General features: G+C 38.7%; 1 protein-coding gene and 1 long non-coding RNA gene across 4 annotated transcripts in view; one reads left to right on the top strand and one right to left on the bottom strand.

The window, feature by feature from the left end:
• BAIAP2L1 (BAR/IMD domain containing adaptor protein 2 like 1) overlaps positions 1-22,292 on the bottom strand; it is a 34,560-nt gene that overhangs the window by 7,871 nt on the left and 4,397 nt on the right. For both annotated transcript variants that reach the window (XM_015643043.3, XM_015643042.3), the window contains exons 2-6: positions 18,158-18,233; positions 15,302-15,388; positions 1,139-1,200; positions 972-1,043; positions 503-640 (exon numbers count right to left, since the gene is read on the bottom strand). In XM_015643043.3, the coding sequence (XP_015498529.1) occupies positions 503-640; positions 972-1,043; positions 1,139-1,200; positions 15,302-15,388; positions 18,158-18,233 (435 nt within the window). The remainder of the gene's footprint in view (positions 1-502; positions 641-971; positions 1,044-1,138; positions 1,201-15,301; positions 15,389-18,157; positions 18,234-22,292) is intronic.
• On the top strand, positions 591-20,838 carry LOC117245134. Of its 2 annotated transcripts, XR_004499391.1 has the most exons (3): positions 614-692; positions 17,919-17,991; positions 20,521-20,838. It is a non-coding gene; the product is annotated as an uncharacterized LOC117245134 (long non-coding RNA). The 2 variants fall into 2 exon arrangements; XR_004499392.1 differs by lacking the exon at positions 17,919-17,991 and having other exon boundaries at positions 591-692.

Consider the following 22,292-nt stretch of genomic DNA (forward strand, 5'->3'; position numbering starts at 1 on the left):
GAAAATTAAAATAGATACGGAGAAAAGTACAAGCGTTGTGCAAATAAAAATATCAATGGCAGGTGTTTTCAGAGAGACACATGACAACAAGAAGCTGATTTTCACATTTTGAAACAGTTTAACACTTCAGTGTCCTGCCTTTTCAGATTTCACCTCAAGATGGCAATGCTGGATTAAGGGCAGTAGGAAAGGCGATAACACAAGTTGGCACTGCCTACTCAGGGAAATTACTCTATAGCAAATTACTTCTGAATTTGCATAGTTTAGCTGGTTCCCTGTGTAAAACTCTGCATAAAGGTGTACTTCCAGCTCCACTTTTGGTCAAGGGATGAAATCTAGGAAGCAGAAGTCTCTGAATATGTACAGTGGAGCAGTGAGAGCTCAACTGCAGGTGTGGTACAAACTCGAGGAGTGCCTTTAACACACACCAGCTTTGATGAACCATTAACTTTTTCTGTTGACCAGTTCTCCTACAGAGAAAGAAACAAATAAGTGCACTGACCTCCATTTCTTTATGCTCATACTTGGTTACATTTCGTGCTCCTTGGCTTTTCCTTCTGATTTTTTTCAGCTCAGCCTGAGACTTCTCTAAAGAATCCAGTTTGCTTCTGTGTTCAGTTTGGTACCTTTTTAAAGTTGCCTGCAATCAAAGCATTTACATCATCTCATAATGCACTCAGCCATGTATCCGGGTAAGGGACTAAAAAGCATTTCTGTGATCTCTGAGATACTGCTCACACCCCCCAAGTAAGTTCAGCAACTGCTGTGGTTTTAAGGAACTATGAAGTCATACAGGGGTTCCCTTTTTAAATTAAATTAAGCATGAAAATCTTGGTCATCTTTATATATATAAAGTACATTTCTATTAAAGTTTGTATCAATCAATTAAATCTTGGGAAACAACATCTAAAAAATTTTTTTGACTACCAACAGACAAATAAATTAGGAATTTTAGAATTGAATGCACTTACAGTCATATATTTTACATCCAGGTCTGTTTTCTTCTCCAGTTCAGATATAATTTCTTTGTGAAATTTTTTAAACTTTAAAAACAAATGAATTAAAGGTTATTAAAAATTGGCAAAAGTAATTTATAATTTCACAAGCAAAATGAAATAGAAGAAATTATTTAACTTACACTCTCCTCTAGACTGTCATTAAGTTTCTTGTGTGTTCTTGAGATTTCTACCAGAACTTGGCCTGTTGATAAACACACAACTATATTGGTTTCTTTCTTAGACATCTGAAGTTAGTTAACAAAGAGCAGTAATAAAATGCATTTAACTAATATACTCATCAATGGTTATATTTAAAAGGGGTAGGAAATTTCTTGCTGCTGCTCATCAGGGCAGCTGAAATGAATTCACTCTGGCCACAGACAAACCAAGCAGTTCATAAGTGCTAGAAGAATCATGCATTGTTATGCAAAAGGGACATGGAATGCCAGACAAAATTAATACTTCCTTCTCTCCAGAATAGCTCCTGTTGGTTTAGTAACAGCCTCTTTTTGTGCCAAGTCAGAGAATAGCACACAAGTTGTTACTACCCAAACAGCTGCTATCCATTTCTTAGTCTGAAAACCACACTTCAATGTTTATTAAGTTACTGCACCTTCAGAGTCAACAAAGCGACCTTTCAGCTCCCTTGCTGCACACCTGCTAAAACAGACCTGATCCACACAGGAATTCCCACCTGTGCAGCATTAACCAAGAGCCAAGGCAAAGCAGATTCCCCAGCATCCTCACCACAGACCCTGAATATCCCATTCTGCTCTGCTGTCTTCCAGCACACACTTACACAGCCCAGTCAGGGCTGTGAGCAGCTGAAAGCTGAACAGTTCCAGGAGGATAGAGAGGAAACGTCCCTCCATCGTTTGGGTGTGGCTGTATGTGCAAAGCAGTGGGCTGGTGCTGCCCTGCCCGCAGCCAGCCACATCACCCTGCCTGCTGCTCACGGCCACATCAGCCCTGCTCCCTTCCGTGCCCTGGCACAGGCACACCAGAGTGCCAGCCCTGTCTGGGAGACTGCAACACTGCTGAGGAGAGCAGCTGGAAGGGCCCAGTTTGATTGCACCCAAATCAGAGCAGCCTGCTGTTAGCAGCTCCCAACCAGGAGCTGCTACCAAAACTGGAAGTGCCAGGATCATGATCAGATCCATGAACTGGGTTGCATGTGGAAGCCTTGACTGGAGTATGTGTTTTCCTGGCACTCCATTTGCATGGCAGGACTGGCAGGTTCAGTCTGACAGCTGGTTCCCTGGCACAGCTCCTCCAGTGATCCTTGTATCCCTCACTCTCCCACCTGGGTTTGCCCCATGTACCTGCAGTTGTGCTGTCCTCGTGCACAGGCAGGGCTGCTGACTGACCACAGTTCTGTAATTCCTGCACATCACTGGCAGTCACTGCATGGGACTGTGTGTCCCTCCTGTTTGCCATTTTAGGCAATTCTAGTTTCCTTTTTTTGAGTTAAAATACAAAGGATGCATTAAGTGCTTTACACACCACTGTATTGATTTTGTTTTCTACCATTCATATTTTCTGAGAATCCCTGAGCAAAAACTTATCATCTCATAATGCTTCGTGTCATTCTGATCATTGCTCAGAAAAGCTCCCAGAAGATACCAATAATTTAAAAATTTGGCTCAATAAATGAATGACAGAACTCTTCCTGAGAACCTTCTCATCTTCTTTCCCATCTGCACAGACATCCAAGCCTGTCTCCACATAGTGCAGGTTGGTGACTTGGTAACCTCACATCAGGTAGACACATCCCCATGTGCAGGAATATGTCTCCACCTTTCTCCCTTTTGATTTGTCATTCACATGACAAATTCACAGTCACAGAAATAGAGGAGTGCTTTATTATTTTTTTAAATATATACAGTTTTTCTGAGTTCTGTACAGCCCAAAGAGTGGTGTGGGTTTTTTCGTTCTTATTTAAAGCTGCTGGTGACTACAGCAATATAAATACTATGAGAAGTGAGAGGTGCTACAGTAATTAGCTGCTCACGTGCAATAGAAAAGTAAATACAATTAGTTACACAAACACTTGAAGTAACGGAGGTAAGCGGTGTTATTTTAAGGCTCCCCATGTGAATGCACTTTAGTTACTACTGTTTCTGTTTCACCAAATCAACCCAAAAGATACATTTTAGACTGTAATGGGCCTTTAAAGTTAGAAGAGTTTTGTGAATACTTATCTACAACTTAAGAAGAAAATGTTGATAAAAGAAAGCAGGAGGAAATATCAAGAAATAGAAATAAAATTACAAAGTTTGTTTGGTTTTACATACACAGACTAGAAAGCTGTTTGGGAAGTTACAGAAATTCAGGGCGAGAACTGGAATGGCCCCCAAAATAATTACCCTTACAGACTTCTGTGCTTTAAAAACAAACTTATTCTCCCTCTGTGTAAAAACCCCACTCCGAGCAGTGGCTGCCAAGGCAGAGCTCTGAGCTAATCCTTGGCAAGGGCGGCGTTCCGAGCACAGACAGACATCCAACAAGGCTGGGCATTGACTCAGCTCCGGGGCTCCCTCCCTCCCTCCCTCCCCACAGAACTCCCATTCACCTGGCGCGGCGCGCGTGGAAAACCTGACGCGCACACGGGGTTATTTCTGTCGCGCACCCGCCGCGGCCTTCCAGCCTCTCTGCTTCCACTGCTCGCTTGGAAACGGGTTTTTTCATCTCTCTGACAAAAAAACACTGCCAGAACCTGTCCTGAAGAGAACTTTGAAAGCTACACTTCCTTCTAAATGGTTTATGCTGGGTTATTTGGTGGGTTTATTTAAGAGTGTTCCAGAACACTCTTAAACAGCGTCTTTAGGTGTCAGTGGCTCTGTCCCTAACTGCATTTTCTTTTGCTCCCAACCAGAGACTTCCTGTACTGTGTATCAGACAAAAGTCATATTTATACTTAATGTATATATATATGTATATATGTGTAGATACATATATATATATGAATATATATACATATATATACACACTTTATTCTGGGATCTCCTCCCTGTCACCAGGAATCCACAGACACTGCATGTACCGGCTCACCCATTTTATTTCCCCTTTCAAAATGTTGATTCAAAACATGAAAAGAACCCATCCATAGTAACCACACTCTGATCTATTAAGATGTAAATTCTAGATCAGATTTGGAACTTTAATAGAATAAATAGAGTGCATTTTTGCAGTGAACATACATCATGTTTCTTTAGTACCAGTTTAAGATCATGGGTTAGTCACATTTAGATTGTGTTCTCCTGAATTAATTTATACAAGGAGACAAGTTTTTGTTGCAGACTAATTCATGAAAGACAAAACAACTCCTAGCCTACACAGAAGTGTTCAAGTAGAATGAAAATGGAACAACTTCAATATATTTGAATTTTAATCACCATGGTGAGTTATAGAATAGCTCTAAGAAAGACAGTGGATTACTCTGGATTAATGGCAGCATAACCTAAGGCCAGGCTCTTGCAAAAAGGCACAGAAAACTACTTAAGGTGAAGACAAACATGTATTTCTCACATCAATTAAAATATTCTGCTCCATATTAAAGCTGCTCATAATTAGGTTTTATATATGAGAACTCATAATACCTGATAGCCAAATATTAACCTTGTCATCATTTGTGGGCAACCCCCAAACCTATCAAACAAAACGACATGAACAGAGCACGTGATACCAGGCCATTAAAGTCCAAGTTGTGGCAGCCATCCTGTAAACCTGAACCAGTTTTAGGCATCATATTATGCAATGAATTAATAAACTCAAAGCACTGGTCTTGATGATAAGCATAACTATTAAAATATGTGTCTTTCAATGATACTTTTTCTCTGCTTTCCATCTCACCACACCCTGAACATAAAATCTTTGTGATTAACCAAGGCTGTTGGTTGTAGCTGTATTTTCTACTGAGAAAGTAATACAGACTAGAATTCCATTAATGATGTTGGGGCTGTTGCGAAAAAAAAAAAATAAAAAAAAAAATCATGACCCCAAAGGGTGCAACAGTCATTTCTCCATGTACAGCATCTCCTGAGCACCAAACATCCTTGAAAGCTCTCTTGCCCAGGAGATAAAAACCAAGGAAAGAAATTTCTCTCAGAAATACTCATTGTAAGGCCAGAACTTCTGCAGAAGTTACACTTCAACCTCACTGTTTGCACTGGCTGATTGTTCAGATTATTTACCTTTTCACCTTGTGTTGACTGTTCTTGTGAAGTCTAGAAGAATTTGTTCAAGTTAGAAACAAAAATGGGACTCAATCAATAGACTTCTGTCACAGAAACAAATAGCAACAGCTACCTAGAAAATCACTTAAACTTTTAAAATACCAAATAGCTACATTAGAATCAATAAAAGTATTAATTACATCAGTTTATTTGAAATATACTTCAATTTTGTTTTATTTAGAGGAGGTTGTTCTTGAAAAATTTCAGGTCTCTTAATAATGAGACTTTTTTAGATGTCTGGGAACAGGCAAAATGCTTAATTATATCACTCATTTACCTCCTGTTGTCCTGTTTTGTATTCAGGGCAGGTTGATTAACTTTGTGTCTTAGAGATGAAGCCACATAATTATTTCTATTAAACAAGAGAATGAAAGGCTGAGTCAAAGCTGCACAAGGAGACAGCACAGTCCAAGTGTGTTATTAGATGCTATTGCTAGCAAGATGCTCTTTTCTCCAGGTCACCCTCTGCCCAGAAAAAAGGCATTTATGACATGGGAATGTTAGAAACAAAGTCCTTTGAAAACAGTAGCCCCCAGGTGATAGTAAAATAGGAAGTTTCAAAGGAATACAGAGTAACAAATAAATATAACTGAACCAAACATCTGCTAAGCTTCAAACATGTTAAATTCTGTGATAGGAAGGATTTAACTGTGCAACAGATGCTTTGATGAAACCAAAAAGCTTTAATGGAATTTAACATATGAAGGAAGAAAATCATAAAGAAGGATAAAATAATGTAAAACTCGCCCTGCTCTAACTACACTTTTCTTCTGATTAAATTTGTCCAGAATGCTTTAACACACTCCCCCATCTGTAGAATTAATAGTAATATGCACATAAATCAATAGGACTAGGTCAAGTCTGCCTTTCCTTACTGCATGAGCGAACATGGAACAGGAATTCAGGAGTAAATCTCCCTGTAATTCATTTTACAAAATGGCATTGACACATGACCATTCTGTGCCATTTTGTGAAGGTGACTGCAGAAGGTGATGGGGAGGAGAAAAAAAAAGAGAATAAAGCCTACAATCAAGAAAAGGGGAAGAGATTTAAAAGTATAGTAAAGTATTTTAAGTCCACTCTACATACTAGATAAAATACCCTGAGGCAGCTAGAACCATACATAAATAAAATCTGCAAATAAAATAAAAAGAGAAGCAAGGAGAGCTTTGCATTCTAAATGGCATTCTGAGATTAATTTTAAAATATGCAGAGTTCTCATTAAGGCTGTGAACAACAGAAATGTTTCTGTGATATAATAAGCAAATAAGTTAGTTAATTTAAAACAGATTAAGGGTTAAGGGAAATGAATAATTACTTCACAGTCTCATTGATACAGAAGAGATAAACAGTCCTGCAAGATGCCTAAGTCTACATAGTCTCGGTATCTTGCCTCCACATCCAGACAAACCCAGTAAGCAATAAATAATGCTGTGCAGGACACTGTTGCTAATTTGGTGAATTGGGCACTGATGGTGTTTGAACTGATGAACTCCCCGTGCTCCACTTGCTCCTTCCCACAGGAATTCGCTGCTGTGCTCCTCATATGGCTCCAGAAGGAAAAACGTATTATAGCCCATGCTGACTTTTTAAGTGTCATTGACCACAATCAAATTTTCATCTGTATGAAAACACCCCCAGACAACCCAACCCAAAAAAAGCCCAAAACTTCAGCCTCTGTTTTATCCAGTGAAATGAATTCTTTCCAGCTATATCACAGCCAACACACTTGGCCAGGAGTCACAGCTGCTTTACCCAGCAGAGAACTTTCTAGGCACAAGATGCATCAGTGGGACCAAAGGGGACTTTCAGCATTTTACTTTTACAGCAAATGCTGTACACTAAGTTCTGTCTTTCCCAAATATTAGCTTTATTTTGCAATGCACACATTTGCCTGTACATATATAACCTACCTGTACAAGTGCCTGTCTGTATCTCACTGACACATACTTGGCAATAATCTCTCAAAAACTTGCCTGTCATTAGGTTACACATTGCTCTCAGCATGGGAAATAAAATCAAAGAATCCTCTTATTCAAAGATCCTTTTCCCATTTCATAATTAGGCAAACAATGAGGGGATAGAACACAGTTCACTTCTATTCTAGTAGCCTAGCACCTCTTATGATATCATTTCCTTTTGTAGCCCAGGATCAAGACTATATATAGTCACCCTTTTCTTGTCCTAAAACTTCATTGGTCATCATGTGAAATAGTTTAGGATGACATAACAAAGGCCTTTCCCAGTACAGAAGACAGAATTTTAATTACTTGAATTTAAATTATTATTTTTCTTTAAAACTTTGGGATATTTAAATATTGAAAGAGACAGAATATTGCTCAGCTCTTTATACCTTAGAAAGGCTATGCCTGTTTATAAGCAATATTCACTTAAACCCAAGGATCGACTTGCTTTTTAAATATATTTTACTAAGACTAAAATCAATGCCAAATTCTTTCAGCTGGACACAGGTGATTTTAGAAAGTACTACATGATTCATACCATGCTATAAAGTGGGCAATGAACTGCTAATCCATTACTTATTCCCACATAAGGCTAGACAAGACTGAATACTTATGAGATTAACAAGACCATTTTGATTTCCAGTTACTCTGAGTTTGTTCTTGGGGTGATGCTCCTGTTTTCCTGTTTTAAATGGAGCAAAAACATTAGCTCACACTGTATTCTAAAGAGGAATATGACTTTATTGCAGATTCAGCAAAGTTCAGTCTGCAGTCTAGTTCCCCCATGTCTCACGAGATGTTTTGATCTCTTAGTAAAAAAAAGTTCAGAGATTAGAATTTTTTTAAACACAGGTATCACTGAACAGATGTTAATCAACATGAAATATTCAGCTTGTCTCAGATGATTGGTAGGCACAGAAACTAAATTTTAATGTTAAAAAAAGGAAAGGGAAACCATATGCCATGTAAATAATGCATGAAAAATTAAAAACTTGTTTTTCCACCTGTTACTCCATTACTAATATATATGAAGTCTGCTGCAGGCACTTTTGTTTTGTTTTTTTTTTACCCAAACATATAAACCCACAATACATTAAGGTCTGTGTGTCAGAGACTCATCTTTCATAGGGCCTTGGAAGCCCTGTATACCACAGCTTTTCATACCTGAGCTGCAGTGGTGTGCAGTGACTCCTAATCTTCACACAAGTCAGGTGAAAAGAAAAGAAGTTACAATACAGCCACGAGTCTGAACTTGCCTGGATGAAACCCTGCTGGTTTGAGGCAGATTAGTTAAGGAAGATCATACAAGAGAGCTAATCTCTGTTTTACAGCAGGAATGGAACAAACAAATCATGCTAACCAGCAAAAACTGAAGTTTTTATGGGATGCCAGTACCAGAGTGAGTAAATATTTAAGTCATCATTATAAATGTTACATGAAATGCAATAAACCACAAGGAATCACTGCAACTTTCATTACAGCATTTTGGAATTGCTACTGAGTTTCACAGTCTTAGCAGTATCCAAAAACCCAAAAAACCCACACCTAAATTGAGTCAAAAGTTTTGATAAAATTCTCTTTCTCAGAAGTCCAAGACAATCGGTTTTGGTTCCCTGCCCTTCCCCGTGGGACTGTTACTGACATCTACAATGGATACCGGATTTATTTATTTATTATTTTTTTTTTGTTGAGAATTAATTCAGCAGGAAGAGCTGACTGTTAAGGCTAAATATAGTTAGACTTTCACTAAAGTATTTACAAGCTAGTTACAAATATGACATTATTTTCCTCACAAAGTTGTCATTTACCTTCCATTTATTGTCTCACTGAGAGCACAGTAAGTACATTTTCTCAACATTTCACCTGGGGCTGTGATTGCTCAGCATCCTTAACTTAGAGATGTGAGAGAGAACAACCTCCTGAACGCTGGGGATGTGCCGTGTCTGGCTGGGCTCAGGGCTGGGGGAGCACACACAGAGCACCAGGAATCACTCTGACCTGGCCACAACCTCAGAAATGCTGCATGGACACACAGGTGAGGCCCAGGGCATCCTTCCCAGGGCTCCACTGCAGGATGGAAGTGTGAGGCTCACGTGAAATTTATGGGTTCCAGTACAGTGAGAAATTCTTTAAGGAGTCCCTTCACAGGCCTTTGAGGCACAGCACGAAGATATCAAGTCTCACTCATTGCAGGTGTCCTGAATATGTATTTTTCCCTGGAGGTGTGTGCTCAGGAGCATCATGAGGAGTTTCTGTGCTGAAGCCCAGAGCCAGGGCACACAGGCAGGTGCTCTTAGAGCTGCAGGTGCCCAGACACCACCACACACCCACCCTGAGCAGGCCAGGACTGCAGAAGTGTTACACCCATCTTATCAATGACTAAAAACTGAATCAGCTTCAGTTTATAGGGTGCAGTAAGACTGGGGTAGGTGGGTAATAAAATATTAAAACTGACTGAAAAATGTAGCCTATTATCTAATTTAGCATGAAAAAATAGCTGGAAAAATATTACTGAAATCCTATGAATATCTGTCTTCTTTCTTTTCTCTGGAACTATTGCAATCATTACCAAAGCCTTGTGTTATTTTCATATTCTGCTTCCTCCCATCAGCCATTTCTAGAACCTGAAAATTTGTAACTTATCTTGACATTTTCATAACAAAATTTACAATGATATAATTGTACACAGAACAAACTTTTTTGGGGTGGTTCTGTAAGAACAAACTGCAGGATCCATTTGTATTGAACATTCTTTATGTTCAGTAACAAACCCATCCCTTGTTCACTGTGCTTCTTGAAAGTATCGTTCCTGTTTACATTCTATCAGGGAAATATTACGGAACTTACACTAGCAGCATAAGCCTGGAATGTTACTGTATAACTGGAAGATACTAAACCTTATTCTTGTAAAACCCCACAAATACTTTGTATTTCCCTTTCAAGACAGCCCTCTGTAGTTTCCTTTTATAGCACAGGAACAGAGCGGCTTCTTCCAATCAAATTCCATTAGAAATACAGCAGAAAACTCTTTTATTAATGCTCCATAGGAAACGCTGGCCTGATTCTAACTACTCAGACTGCAGCCTCTAAGCTGGTTTCCCAGAAGTTTCCACCAGATTAGGTGCTAAAAGTTCTGCAGCTGCTGGCATGGTTCGCTTTCCTTTCTATCCATCGCAATCCATTCCAAAGGAAGCTGGTAGGTTCCACAGGGATGGCAGGGATGCAGTGAGAGGACAAGATGTCAGAGCTCTCCTCCTCAGCTGAAACACCCACAGGAGTGCATGGTGTCATCTTTCTAAGTGAAACACAACTCCAGCTGACAGGGTCAGTGTAGACGTGTTAAAGTAAGCCAACAACTCTCCTCCCTCCCCTTTTTATTTGAATGGAAGTGGAGCTAGCTACATTCATCCTAAACCATGGGATTTTCTCTTTTCTGCTTGGTTTTCTCACTGGTGAGAGTGAGTGCTTTAACCCAGAATTAACAAGAGAGAGCTACAGCTCTGAAAAATTGCCAATCACGTGGCAATTTTGCTTATTAGACAAGAAGAAAATAGACAGTTTTGAATAATACTAGCAAGATAATATTTTAAAAAGAAAGTGCTGCTTTATGTTACAGTCTGATTAGAAATTTTTCAGCAAGTAGATATGTTTGTTTTAGCAAAATTGGAATTTTCCATTTTAGTTCCAAAACTTTTTCTGTATGAGCTGGCCATTTAAAGCTCACAGTTTCTGATGCAGAAATTCTCTCTTCTGAAAACAATGAGGAGGGAGAAAAGCCCACAGAATTTCACTTAGTTGCAAAGCTGAAGTAAAGTGGTTATCACAAAAAAAAAAAATCACAACTCTTTACAGATTGAACCAAACACTATTGATTCTATTAATATTAAATAAACATGATTATCAAATGTTAAATTGTTTGCTTTACAAAAAGCTATAAAAGTTACTAAAGGATCGTTGTGAAACTGTTAGATGTTACTCAAGAACTGTAATGTACAAACTTGATAGATATTCATAAAAATGCCAAATTTTGGATAAATGGCAGGTCTATTCACAAACAACCACTAGTTTATTCTGACTGAAGGTTTATCAGCCTTGACCCTCAAACCAATATGCAGTTACCCCAATAGCTGGAGGTATAAAGGCTCTCAGAAAAAGGAAATATGGATCTAGAGAACCCCTGCCTGATTCATGTCACAGAATTCCTGAAATCACTATTACTGTGTAAAATAAAGTGGTACTACTATACCACAAGGTTTTGTATTTGACAAAACACGACAAAGTTGTGGAGACCTTTAAAATTACACCACTTGACAGGCAAAAGTGTTTTGTGAATGTGTTCAAATCCTGTCTTTTAACCTGAAGAACAGTTTGCTCTTTTGTGCTTGAGAGGAACATCAAGTTCAGGGCTCACCCTCTGTCAGGAAAGAATTCCACTTCCTCTGTGCACAAGGAGAAGTTTTGGGGTTTTCTCTCTGCCTCTATCTTGTGACTGCCACAACAAAGAGCAATCTTTTACTTCAGTACTTGCTCCTCTAGATCATTTGTAGTGGTTTTTAACCAAAAAAATTCTTCTGAAAGGAACCCAAACTTCTCCAAATTCTTACATTTTAGACTGCAGATGAGATAAAGCTCTCGCATACCTGTTTCCAATTAAGTTTTAACACAGTGCAACTATAAAAAAACATGCCTGTAAACTAGAGTAATCTTTAAATAAATTATCAGTCTTGGTTAGATTAGGGAATAGACTTTTGTCTCCTCTGATTGTCCTCTTAACACACTGATCTTCTGCAATTTATTTCCACTGATCAAAACTATGCAATGTAATATTTTTCTTTCTTTTACTATTTGGACAAGCAATTAATAGTTCACACTCCTTAGTTCTTGAGCAACCAGCTCTGGGTACAGACCCATAATGTAATTGTGGGTGACTGCTGTAGATACCGTTGCTACACAACAAACTAAGTGGGACTTTACACCCACAATATAAAATGAGATGTAGCTACAATAACTGGCAGGTGCTGGAGAAGATAGTTGGGAAGATATGAGAAGCAGAATTCCACAGGCAAGCAGGAAATAACTTCCCAATTCCTTGTGCAAGTGAAGCCTACAGAAACAGCCTGTATTACTAGAGGAGATTTTATTTAAATGATAAGCACTAAAAATTGACACGACAAAGCCCCACAAGCCTTTGTGTTTTGGGCAAGACAAAAACAATTAGCAACATGTGAAAGTTACTATTTTAACACCGTGGTGAAGTGTCTATGTGAAATTGGTTTTACTGCATTATTGAAACACAGCATTTTGTGCTGGTGTGGTTTGCTGGAATTTGAATAGTATGAAATCTTAACATTTTTAAACATGCAGTTTCTTGTTTTCCATCTTTTCTTCCTAGAGGGATTTCCAAAAGGTGCCTAGGAAAAAAGGTATGCAAATTCCATATTGCAGGATAGCTTGAAGCAATAAATTCAGATTCTGTTCTTTAAATGCTCATAGCCAAGTCTGAGGGACTACAAGCTCAGAAATTTAGGGAGATACAGAATTAGAAAGAATGTCGACTCAATCAACTCATACCTTATTCATAAGGACTGTGTTGTGACTGCAGTACATTCTTCTACTTCCTCAATTTGCTTAAATTATTCTGTATTAAAATAGTTCAGAGAGCTTCAACCAGACTTGAAAGATAGAGATACTTAATACAAAAGCTCTGAATCAGCTGGAATATCCAGATTTCCTTTTCATTCTCATTTCCCTCTTCTGCTCCAATCTCATTCAACTGAAGAAAGGATATCTGGCATTTTTACTTGATTTTTCCCCCATGACTTCTCCAGCCTTTCTGCTTTCAACCCTCAACTTCAAAAAAATCTCCTTTATTTCTATTCCATTTCTGTTTCTACCCTGCTGTGGGGCTGGTATCTATTTTACTGTCTCATCTCAGAAGCCCAGGTTCTGTGTTTCCTGGTGAGGAGGAAGGATTGGCTGTGGGTTTGATACCAATCTTTACATCACATTGGCAGTGAATACACTCTAGGTCACCCAGCAGGTTTGGGTTTGAGCTGTGAAACCACCTCAGAGATAACAGAAGTATTATGCATGACAGAGCTGCTAGTGGTCAACCACTTGTCTTTTGGCAAGTCTAAAGGAACTCATGGATGAGGTTTGCACAGGGGGCTCCCCTGGAGTTACAGGACCCACAAATGGGCAAAGTTTGATCTGTTCTTATGCACCCCATACTGCTTAGCATGCACTGCAATAGTATTAAAGCACAGAAGTGCACAGTAAATACTTTTCTTTTCAAGCACGTACTTTTAGAGACACCTGGGTGTATCATATGTCATTGGTAAATAGTCTAATATTGTAGCCCAGCTTCAGAACTTGTAAGACTTTTTCTTGAAAATGCAAATGATCTGTCACAGACTCCTAACCACATTATCCTACCTTTTCCAGCATTCATTGACTTTCCTTATCTCTAAATTAAGTATTCCATCAGAGAGTATGTTGGAAGAAATCCAGAGTTACTGTTTGCCTTAAGAAGAAAAGACTTTTCTGCAGTAACAGTTGAAGGAGAAGGTGAACAGAAATCAGGGAAGAAGGCCGTGTTTTCTTGATATGGTATATCTTGAAAAAGATTTGTAATTGCAGGATGGAATTCATAGTTAAACAAAAATATGTTTTCAATCACAATTCTTTATTGTGCCAAATAACAAGGAAAACCAGCTATTTTCAGAAGTCAGCAGAAGATTACCCAATCATAACAATATTTCCAAATAAGCAGACAATGTCCCACAGTGACAAGTCATAAATCAGTTGCTTCCATGCATCTGACCAGCTGCTTGATTGCAAAAACTGCAATTGTGTGTTTTCTACTATTTCATAAAACTCTACATAGCCATTTCTTTTAACTGTTCTATAGTTTGACAGCAGCAGCTTTGCTTTCTGTAAACAGCCTGCAAAGCAAACAGAGGAGCTGCTCGTCGGGACTGTTTGCTCTGCCCTGTTTGCTGTTCCACCGCTCCCAGCCCTCGGCACAGACCTCACCACTCACCCACAAGTGGTTTCAGAACAAACCATAAAAATGCAGGCAGCCACACAGAAACCAGTGGCCACCTTTCAAGAGGAGGCTGTCCCCTCAATTCTACTTCTCCAGAGCTATGAAAAAGAATTGCTAAGCCCATCCACTGTAATCAGCTGAATTAACAAACTATTGTGAGTTACAGGAAGAGATGCAAGTTTCATCACTGGAAGGGTCCTACGTTTTGTCTAAAATCAAAAGTTCAGAGGCAAGACACATCATCAAGATATTTTTGTCAAAAGCAAATGAAGACATTAAGAAAGTGTTTTTTCTTTGCAGTATAGGTCCCAGTGTTTTGCTTTGCAGTGACACGAGAATCTTTTGTCAGAAATACTACAAACACTTTGTACTCCTTTGCCCAGTGTTGCAATTATACTGCTCAGCCTACAGAAGTGAAGCTGTCAAGGTCAAGTGCTGCTCCTGATCTTTCAAATATTCAGAAATTTTTTCAGGAGAGTACAGAACTTGAGGTGGATTTATATTAATGTAAAATTAATCTGTCTTTGAGTCTATAGTTTCTCTTTCAAAAGCTCAAGTAGAAAATAAATATAAATGTACCTGAGGACTTTAAGTGATACACTTGATCAAAAGTAGTGAAGTAAAACTGAACCCTTCACAATGACACTCAACCAGAAAATTTAGTTTAGAATTGCTATTGTACACGAGGACCCTTCATACCAATATTCTGTTACAAAAGTATTTCAACCTTCACCTCTGCATTAAAAATCAAGATGCATGCTTTTTCCTATTTACTTTAGAATTATAGGAGCTTAAAAATACATGATTTTGAATGCATAGGAAGATCTATATTCACAAAAGGAGGGGAAAAAAAAGGTAATCTTGTCAAAACATTGTAAGTGTCTTGAGAAATAATATGCCTTAAAAGCATCAAATCCCTTCCATCCGTGTTACGTAAGCGTAGAACATACTTTTACTGATCCTTATCTACTTCACATTTGTTCTGTGAACTGCCAGCAGGAAAGCAAAAATAAACTTTATACTTCAGAGTAATTTAAAAAATGAATTTTCACTTACCTAATTCTTTTGAAACTGGAGAATCTGCTGATATGTCCCCAATCTTTGCAAGGCTATCATAATACGCTCTTCCAGCCACTACCATAACTGGGGGTGAGTGAAAAAAACACAACTGTTAAAAAAATATCTTCCATTTTTATTAATGCACCATTCTATGAAGTCTCATCATCCAGAGCACAGAGTAAGAGAGGGATATATGGCAACAAGGAAATCCTTCTGTCAGAGAAAGTTACCAAAGTCTCTGTGCTCCCTGCTGATCTGAAACCAGGGAAAAAAGACAGAACTCCAGAATATATTAATGAAGTTTCAGCCTGTTATTTAGCTCCAGCTCCTGTGCATACCCAGAGGCAATCAGCATCTGCATTGGTCAGGGCACAGCAAACTTCCTTAGTACAGAGAAAACTGTTGGAAAAACCCAAACTGCAATCCCAAACATCCAAAAACTGCTGAGGTCTCTTGTGGTGACCAGCCAGACCAGAGACCTGGGAAATGGCAACTGGCCACAACACCACCGAACTGCAGCTGTCCCAGGGAGATGTGGAGCCCCTCAAAAACAAACCATCATTTCCCTCTAAAGTTGACTGTTACAGGAACCAATAAACTCTTAATATATACCACCAAGTTTCAGTTATTGCCAGTTAATCATTTCCTGGCTAGGGCAGATTTAAACAGCAAAGCCAGTTTTGCTGGAATGAACAGAGAAATGTTGGGATTGAAGCTCCAGGGAGGCCAGTGGGGAGAAACATCTTACACAGGGAATAGATCTACAGTGGCTGCCTTGCATCTTCAGTGTCTAGAACTGATCTGCACACCACAAAAAAAAGAAATAACAAGAACAAACTGGCAAACTTTAATGTGAAAAATAACTTACTGAAGTTATTTGTCATAATTTTTCATATAGTACATTTTTGACCTAAAGTGAAAGTCAAGCAGAGCCTCACTGTTAAATTCAGAATACTTCTTTTTTTTTTTCTGAGAGGAATATAATGGCCAATTACAGATCTGTACTTTCTAGTTTTTACTAGTAAGGTGACATCTTTGGTTGCATAACAAACAGTATATTCACTGAGAAGCCTGAAAATTTTCCAAATCAAACAAAGATTCTGTTTGAGGCTCTGTTGCATTAGAAAAGGTGATTTTGGTCTAAGCTCTGTCTCATAGGTGCTCTGCACTCAAACTTTCTGAGCAGAAGAATTATACTGGCGCTACTGATGGAGCAATGTGCCACCTGTACAAGAGGATGTGATGACAGTCTAACTCCTCCTATCTGTGTTTTCTCAAGACAGCCCCAAGTCACTCTTTTCTTCTAATACAAGCACTAAAAAATGATGGAAATGTGTGATTTTCCCTGTGCTAATCAAGCTAAGTCAAGAACCCCACTTGCATAGTCCCTTCACCAGTACTATGGCATATCAATTACTTCTGCAGAAAGGGAGGCTTTTTTTACCTTTTGTCCTCAAAGTGTAGAAAAATAAATTGTAAACACATCTGGAGTTCTCATAAGTTTTATGTTCTTTTTCAGCATACTCCGACATTTTGGAAAGCTGCAAGGTGTTTGATTAGCAATAGAGTATTTACTCCTTGTTACAGATCTATTTACACCACACAGAACTTAGGGTGAAAAGATTACCAATTTATGAGAGTCCAAAGATGACTTTGCAAGAGTTGTTGCAACACTGTAAATGTAAATATTCATTTGAAAATAAGCATTCATGCTAGATATGCCTTATCAGCTAGGCTTAAAGGCAAATGCAACAAAAGCCAAAATGTAATACATCAACAACAAAGTGTGTGAGAAGCAGGACCCTCAGAACCCAGTATAGAAATATTTCAAATGAATACAAAAGCACTTGTTACTACTTCTGGTACTACCTATAATTCCTAAGGTCAGGTACTAGGTAACCATATGTTAATCCATCAAGTTAGACACTGCCACAAATAAGTCAACATTTCCCTATTTTCACCTCCAGCAGGCTTTGGTTTTATCTTTTTCTCAAGCCAGGTCTAAAATTTGCATGGAGAGAGATTTCAATGTCTGTTTGGCTATGCACTACTGCAGGATCCCGTTTCTCAGAGGACTGCATTACACGGAGGGGAAAGATGTGCCATAGGCTTGAGTGAGGCAAAATTAGAGATTTTACATGGCTTTAATATGGTATCAAGCAGTTTGACAGGTCTGCATGGGGAGCAGGCTCTGACAGGCCCCACAGTGCAGACTCTGGGAGTCTGGAGCCCAGTCCTGGAAAGGACTTGGATTGTTCCTTGAAGTCAATAATGGGAGCATGCAATTATATTCTAAAATGTTTGAGAGACTAGTCCTTAGATTCAAATTCATTCTGATTTTGACTCAATGAAAAAGATACCATCAAGATTAGTATGGACAACAACAACAGATCAATCCACTCTGCAGCTTGAACTAATTCACATTGTTCTGTACTCAGGGTTACTTAAGGAGTGACGTGTGAAGGTGAGCAGAAACTGACCTAAGAATGTGAAATATCTCTGGAAGGTATTTTCAGAGAGAAAAAAAATTACACCTGATTTACATAACTTTGTTTTTTTTCACTTACTATTTCAATGTGGGTTACTTTAAAGCCACTTTCAGTTTATTTTGCAGGAGCTCTGTGCCTAAGTGTTTGTGATGCAACTTCTCCAGGACAGTGGAAAGACCCCAAAAGACTGGAGAGAAGGTGCATGTGTTTGTATATTTGTGCTTGTTGGGGTTTTTTCCTCTTAATTAAACACATCCAAAGTTCATCTTGGGAATTAAGCCTATATACATAACTCTCATATCCAATATGTATATTTAAATGAGAATTAAGTATTCTTTCTAAATGTAGCACCTGGAAAACTTACCATTAACAGCTTTTTCATAATTCTTCCCCAGATTTATTAAATTCCTCAGTCCGGGATTGAATTGTTCCATAACATTCTAGTGAAAGAAAACAAGATTTGTGTTATAGCCAAGGCAATTCCACAGTGGGTGTAATATTAATCTCAGTGTCACTCAGGCCTAGTTTACAACTGAGAAGTCCATGGATGGATGAAAATTGGAGGATTGGAGAGATACAGGAAAACAAAGGATGGAAGGGAGAAGAAACTGAGCATTTAAGATCAACAAATAGGGAAAAAACCTTACTGCAACAGGGCATAAAAAGGAGTCTGGCTGTTTATAATACAAAAGGATATCAAGTGTGTGATCAAAGTTTGTGCAAGACCATCTTTTATAGTGATGTTGGAATGAGAGAAAAACCTTTATCCACTAACTGGTCTATAAATTCAGACGACAACTTTCTGACAATGGTTCAAGATTTGAGTTCTAAATTAAAAAAAAAAAAAAGCTAGAAAAGAAAAGAAGAAAAATTTCACCAGATCTCTGGTTCATATCCTTCCTGGTTTCTCTGTTACAGGTGCATTCAGGTAAATTAGCTACTTTGGGTTTTTTTTCTGCATTTTTTATTTGTTTGAAATTTGTGCAAAATCAAGGTTTTCTCGGAAAGAAAATGACGACCTTATTTAAATTGAAGGGGGGAAAAAAATACACTACAGCTGCTTTCACTGTTAAATACAATTACTGGCTGAAACAACCAGAATCTGAAATCCAGCAGCTCCAGGCAGGACTGCTCTCATTCCCAGCAAATTCTACATCCTGCAGATTCTAGGCCTCCTTTCCCCAGAATCTTCCTAACAAAACTATGGCTATGGCATTACTCTGTGAAATGATACTGTCACAAAAAGATCAGGAGATACCTGTAGATACCATTCTGTTATTCTTACTATTTTTATGGCAATACTTTTATCACACCACTCACTTCTGTTCACACAGAAGAGCTATCAAGTTCTAGGAATTCAAAACAGATGCTTTCTGTTTACAAGAAATACAAGACTCAAGACAAGTGAAATACTATCAAGCTTTTGTCTGTTGCACTACCAACAGAATGGAAATATTTATATTTAGTACACAGGTGGACTCCAAAAGAACAGCAATACTGTCACATTTGTCTGATTTTCAGGCAAGGCCATGCAGACAGAATTTTATTATTTTTCAAAGACAGCACTATACCTGAATTCTGATGAACATAAAAAGTGAAGGATTAACTCCAGTAATGCTCTAACAGTCACAATGAATAAAAATATTTAAAAAATATATAAAACATTAGATTCCAATACTAGTATACCATAAATTACATCAAAAGCAGCCACAGAACAATACCTGGTCCCACTGCCTTTATGTACAAATTAAATGCAACTGGGATTGTTTTCTGGTCTGTCCCATTAAACTCTCACCCACCCAAATGCAATCACTGCAAACAAACCAGCTATTGTCCCCGGGCCCTTGATTTGTGTTAACTCACAAACCACATCCAGAAATCATTTGGGAAAGCTGTTTCAGGTTGAGCCAACAATGCCAAGGGCTATTCTAACAACTTAACAGGATGGATATTCAGGCTCTGGTGTCTGGGAACATCCCTCCTCCTGCCCCAGCTCTTGAATTTGCTACTGTCAGTGCTGCTGCTGTGGTTGTTGCTCTCCTCGTTGCTGAGGCACTCTGACTGTGAGACACTTGTTCCAAGGAGAAAGTTGTTTCTTCCTATTCCAACTTTTTGCTATTTCTTCCCAGCTGTGTACTAAAGACGATGTCTGTTGACTTACACGGAGTCAGTGAATCACAAGGAAAAAAAAAAAAAAAGATGAATTGGGGAATTGTTTCAGGATAAAGAGTCCTGTATTTCAAGGATATAGGGAAAAAAAGATGTACCATGATGGTGTGTGTCCATGGCAAGTAAGAATCCCAATGCCACCTTGAATTGCCACTCTATACTGAAAATAATCTTGAAAGATTCTGCCTATGCTAACCCCTCAAAACAAAAAATTACAGAGTAAAACCCCTTATTGCCACCTACCCCAAAATTCTAAGAATAACATGATAATTATTGGCCTTGGAGTACTGCTTTTTGGAATGACTGTAATTTTTGAATTACTTTCTTTGGAAAGACTGTCTTACCCCTGTCTTAATGCCCTTAAGCATTCAGGGGTAAAGATTCCAGCTTTCCTGACATCTTCTAATTCAGATTTCAAACCAGCGATTGCACCTGTGTCAGCTGTTTTCATTCAGAAAGAAGTGAACAAACCCCAGTAAAATTACCCTTAATAGCTCCCTTCTCTGAAGCCAGCCCCCACAGCTCTTGTTTTTCACAGGACCTCTTGATCCATTGCAGGAATTTGTGTACAACAGACACAGACCACGCAGGTCCAGTGGAACACAGGGAACCCAGAGGAAAAGCTCCAGGACATCACACCTGCTCAAGGTACACAAAAAACCGCTGGGAAAGGTGAAGAAACAATTTACAGCCAGCGCCTGCAGCAGCTGGAAGGAGCACAACTAATGGATCTTTTCTCCATCAGCCCAGGCAGTCTCTGGAAGTGTTTCAGGCTTTGCACTGCCACAGAGGTTGATTGTTAGCAGAACCAGTCCCTGGGCGTGAGCGCCTGAGAAACGGCAAAAACCTTGGCAATGGAAATTCCCCTTTGGAGTCTGCTTGGTTCCACAGCTTGGTTTATGGGCATCAGCTGATCCTCACAGCGCTGGGCAAGGCTCATCTCAATCAAGGGTTTGTGTTCGATAGAAAAACTTAACTCTCCCTGACGCCCCTGCCACGTCTCCAAGATGACACGATGAAATAATTCGCAAATTATTTCCCTTTCATACCTCAGGAAAAAAGCATAATATGTGATCTTTTCCCTTTCTACTGAAGGCAAATTTCCCTTTCTACTCTCAAAGCAAATAAAAAACCTGGCCATACGTCTAGTGGTCTTTCTATACAGTTAACCACAGGTAACCACTGGCTGTCTTTGAAGTCTAGGAAGAAGTATCTGGAGGCACTTTATCAAAAAAGGAAGCTGTCACAGGAAATTCCCTCTTCAGAATGAGCTATACATTTGATATCACCAAGACATTTCAGATAAATTAAAATTATTGTAATATTTTATTCAGGTTCAGAAGTTATAGGGGACAAGAGCAACTCAAATAAATTTGTACAGGTACTTTTTCTTACCATGTCTTACAGTTTTATAGCTTCTCTTATTTTTAGTCCAAGGAAAAGGTCACAAAAAATCGTGGGACTGAACACCAGTGCAAAATTTCAATTAATACAATACAATTAATACAATAAAGCCAGATCTCAAAACTTCTCAAAAAGAAAGACAGAGGAACAGAGAAAAATTTGTGATCAGGAGAACAATTAATGTAAAATTGTCAAAAATCTCAGAAAATAACAGTATTTTATCTGCCTTGGTGTACAAGGACATGGAAATAAAACCTTTGTCTTAATCCAAATAAACATCATAAAGTGAGAGAGAGTTTGGGAGAGATAAAGTGGTTCACAGCACATCATTTGTCTGTACAGTGAGGCACACAAACAGGGCCTCCTAATTGTCAATCGTGTGTCCTATATTCTAGTGACACACTACCTCTCATGAACAGAATAATTAACGAGAAGAGGAGGCACATGATCAGATTCTACAGCTTTCTATTATTTAGGATGAATGGAAATAAAGGGAAACATTTTCAAAACAGGCAACTGGAAACATCTTTTATGCAGAGACCTTCAGAGCTGGCAAAAGCGACCTTCCAAGGGAAAAAAGCATAAGGGAAACCTATTCTGGTCGTTTGAGTCATTAAATCCTCATAGACTCTGTTCTAAGAGTTGCTGTGTTCCCCTCACCACATGAAACCAGTGTGAGTTATCCAGCCTGGTAGCGTGGAGCTGGCTGAAGAGGAAGAAGTCCTGAATTTCCACTTGTTGTGTGTGGGTATTCTATCTTCTGCAGTTCCTGATAGTCATATAAACAACACTAATCTTCAAAACAAATGACAGCCATTGTAAAAGTGCCTTCCTGTAAATGCTCAGCTTTGCTTTTTACTTACAGACACACCTCACTGAACAATAGCTCAGCAGGTATGCACACAACTAAACAATGCAGAGACTCC

Source organism: Parus major, chromosome 14 (genome assembly GCF_001522545.3).
Source record: "Parus major isolate Abel chromosome 14, Parus_major1.1, whole genome shotgun sequence".
In the NCBI taxonomy this organism is placed as follows: Eukaryota; Metazoa; Chordata; class Aves; order Passeriformes; family Paridae; genus Parus; species Parus major.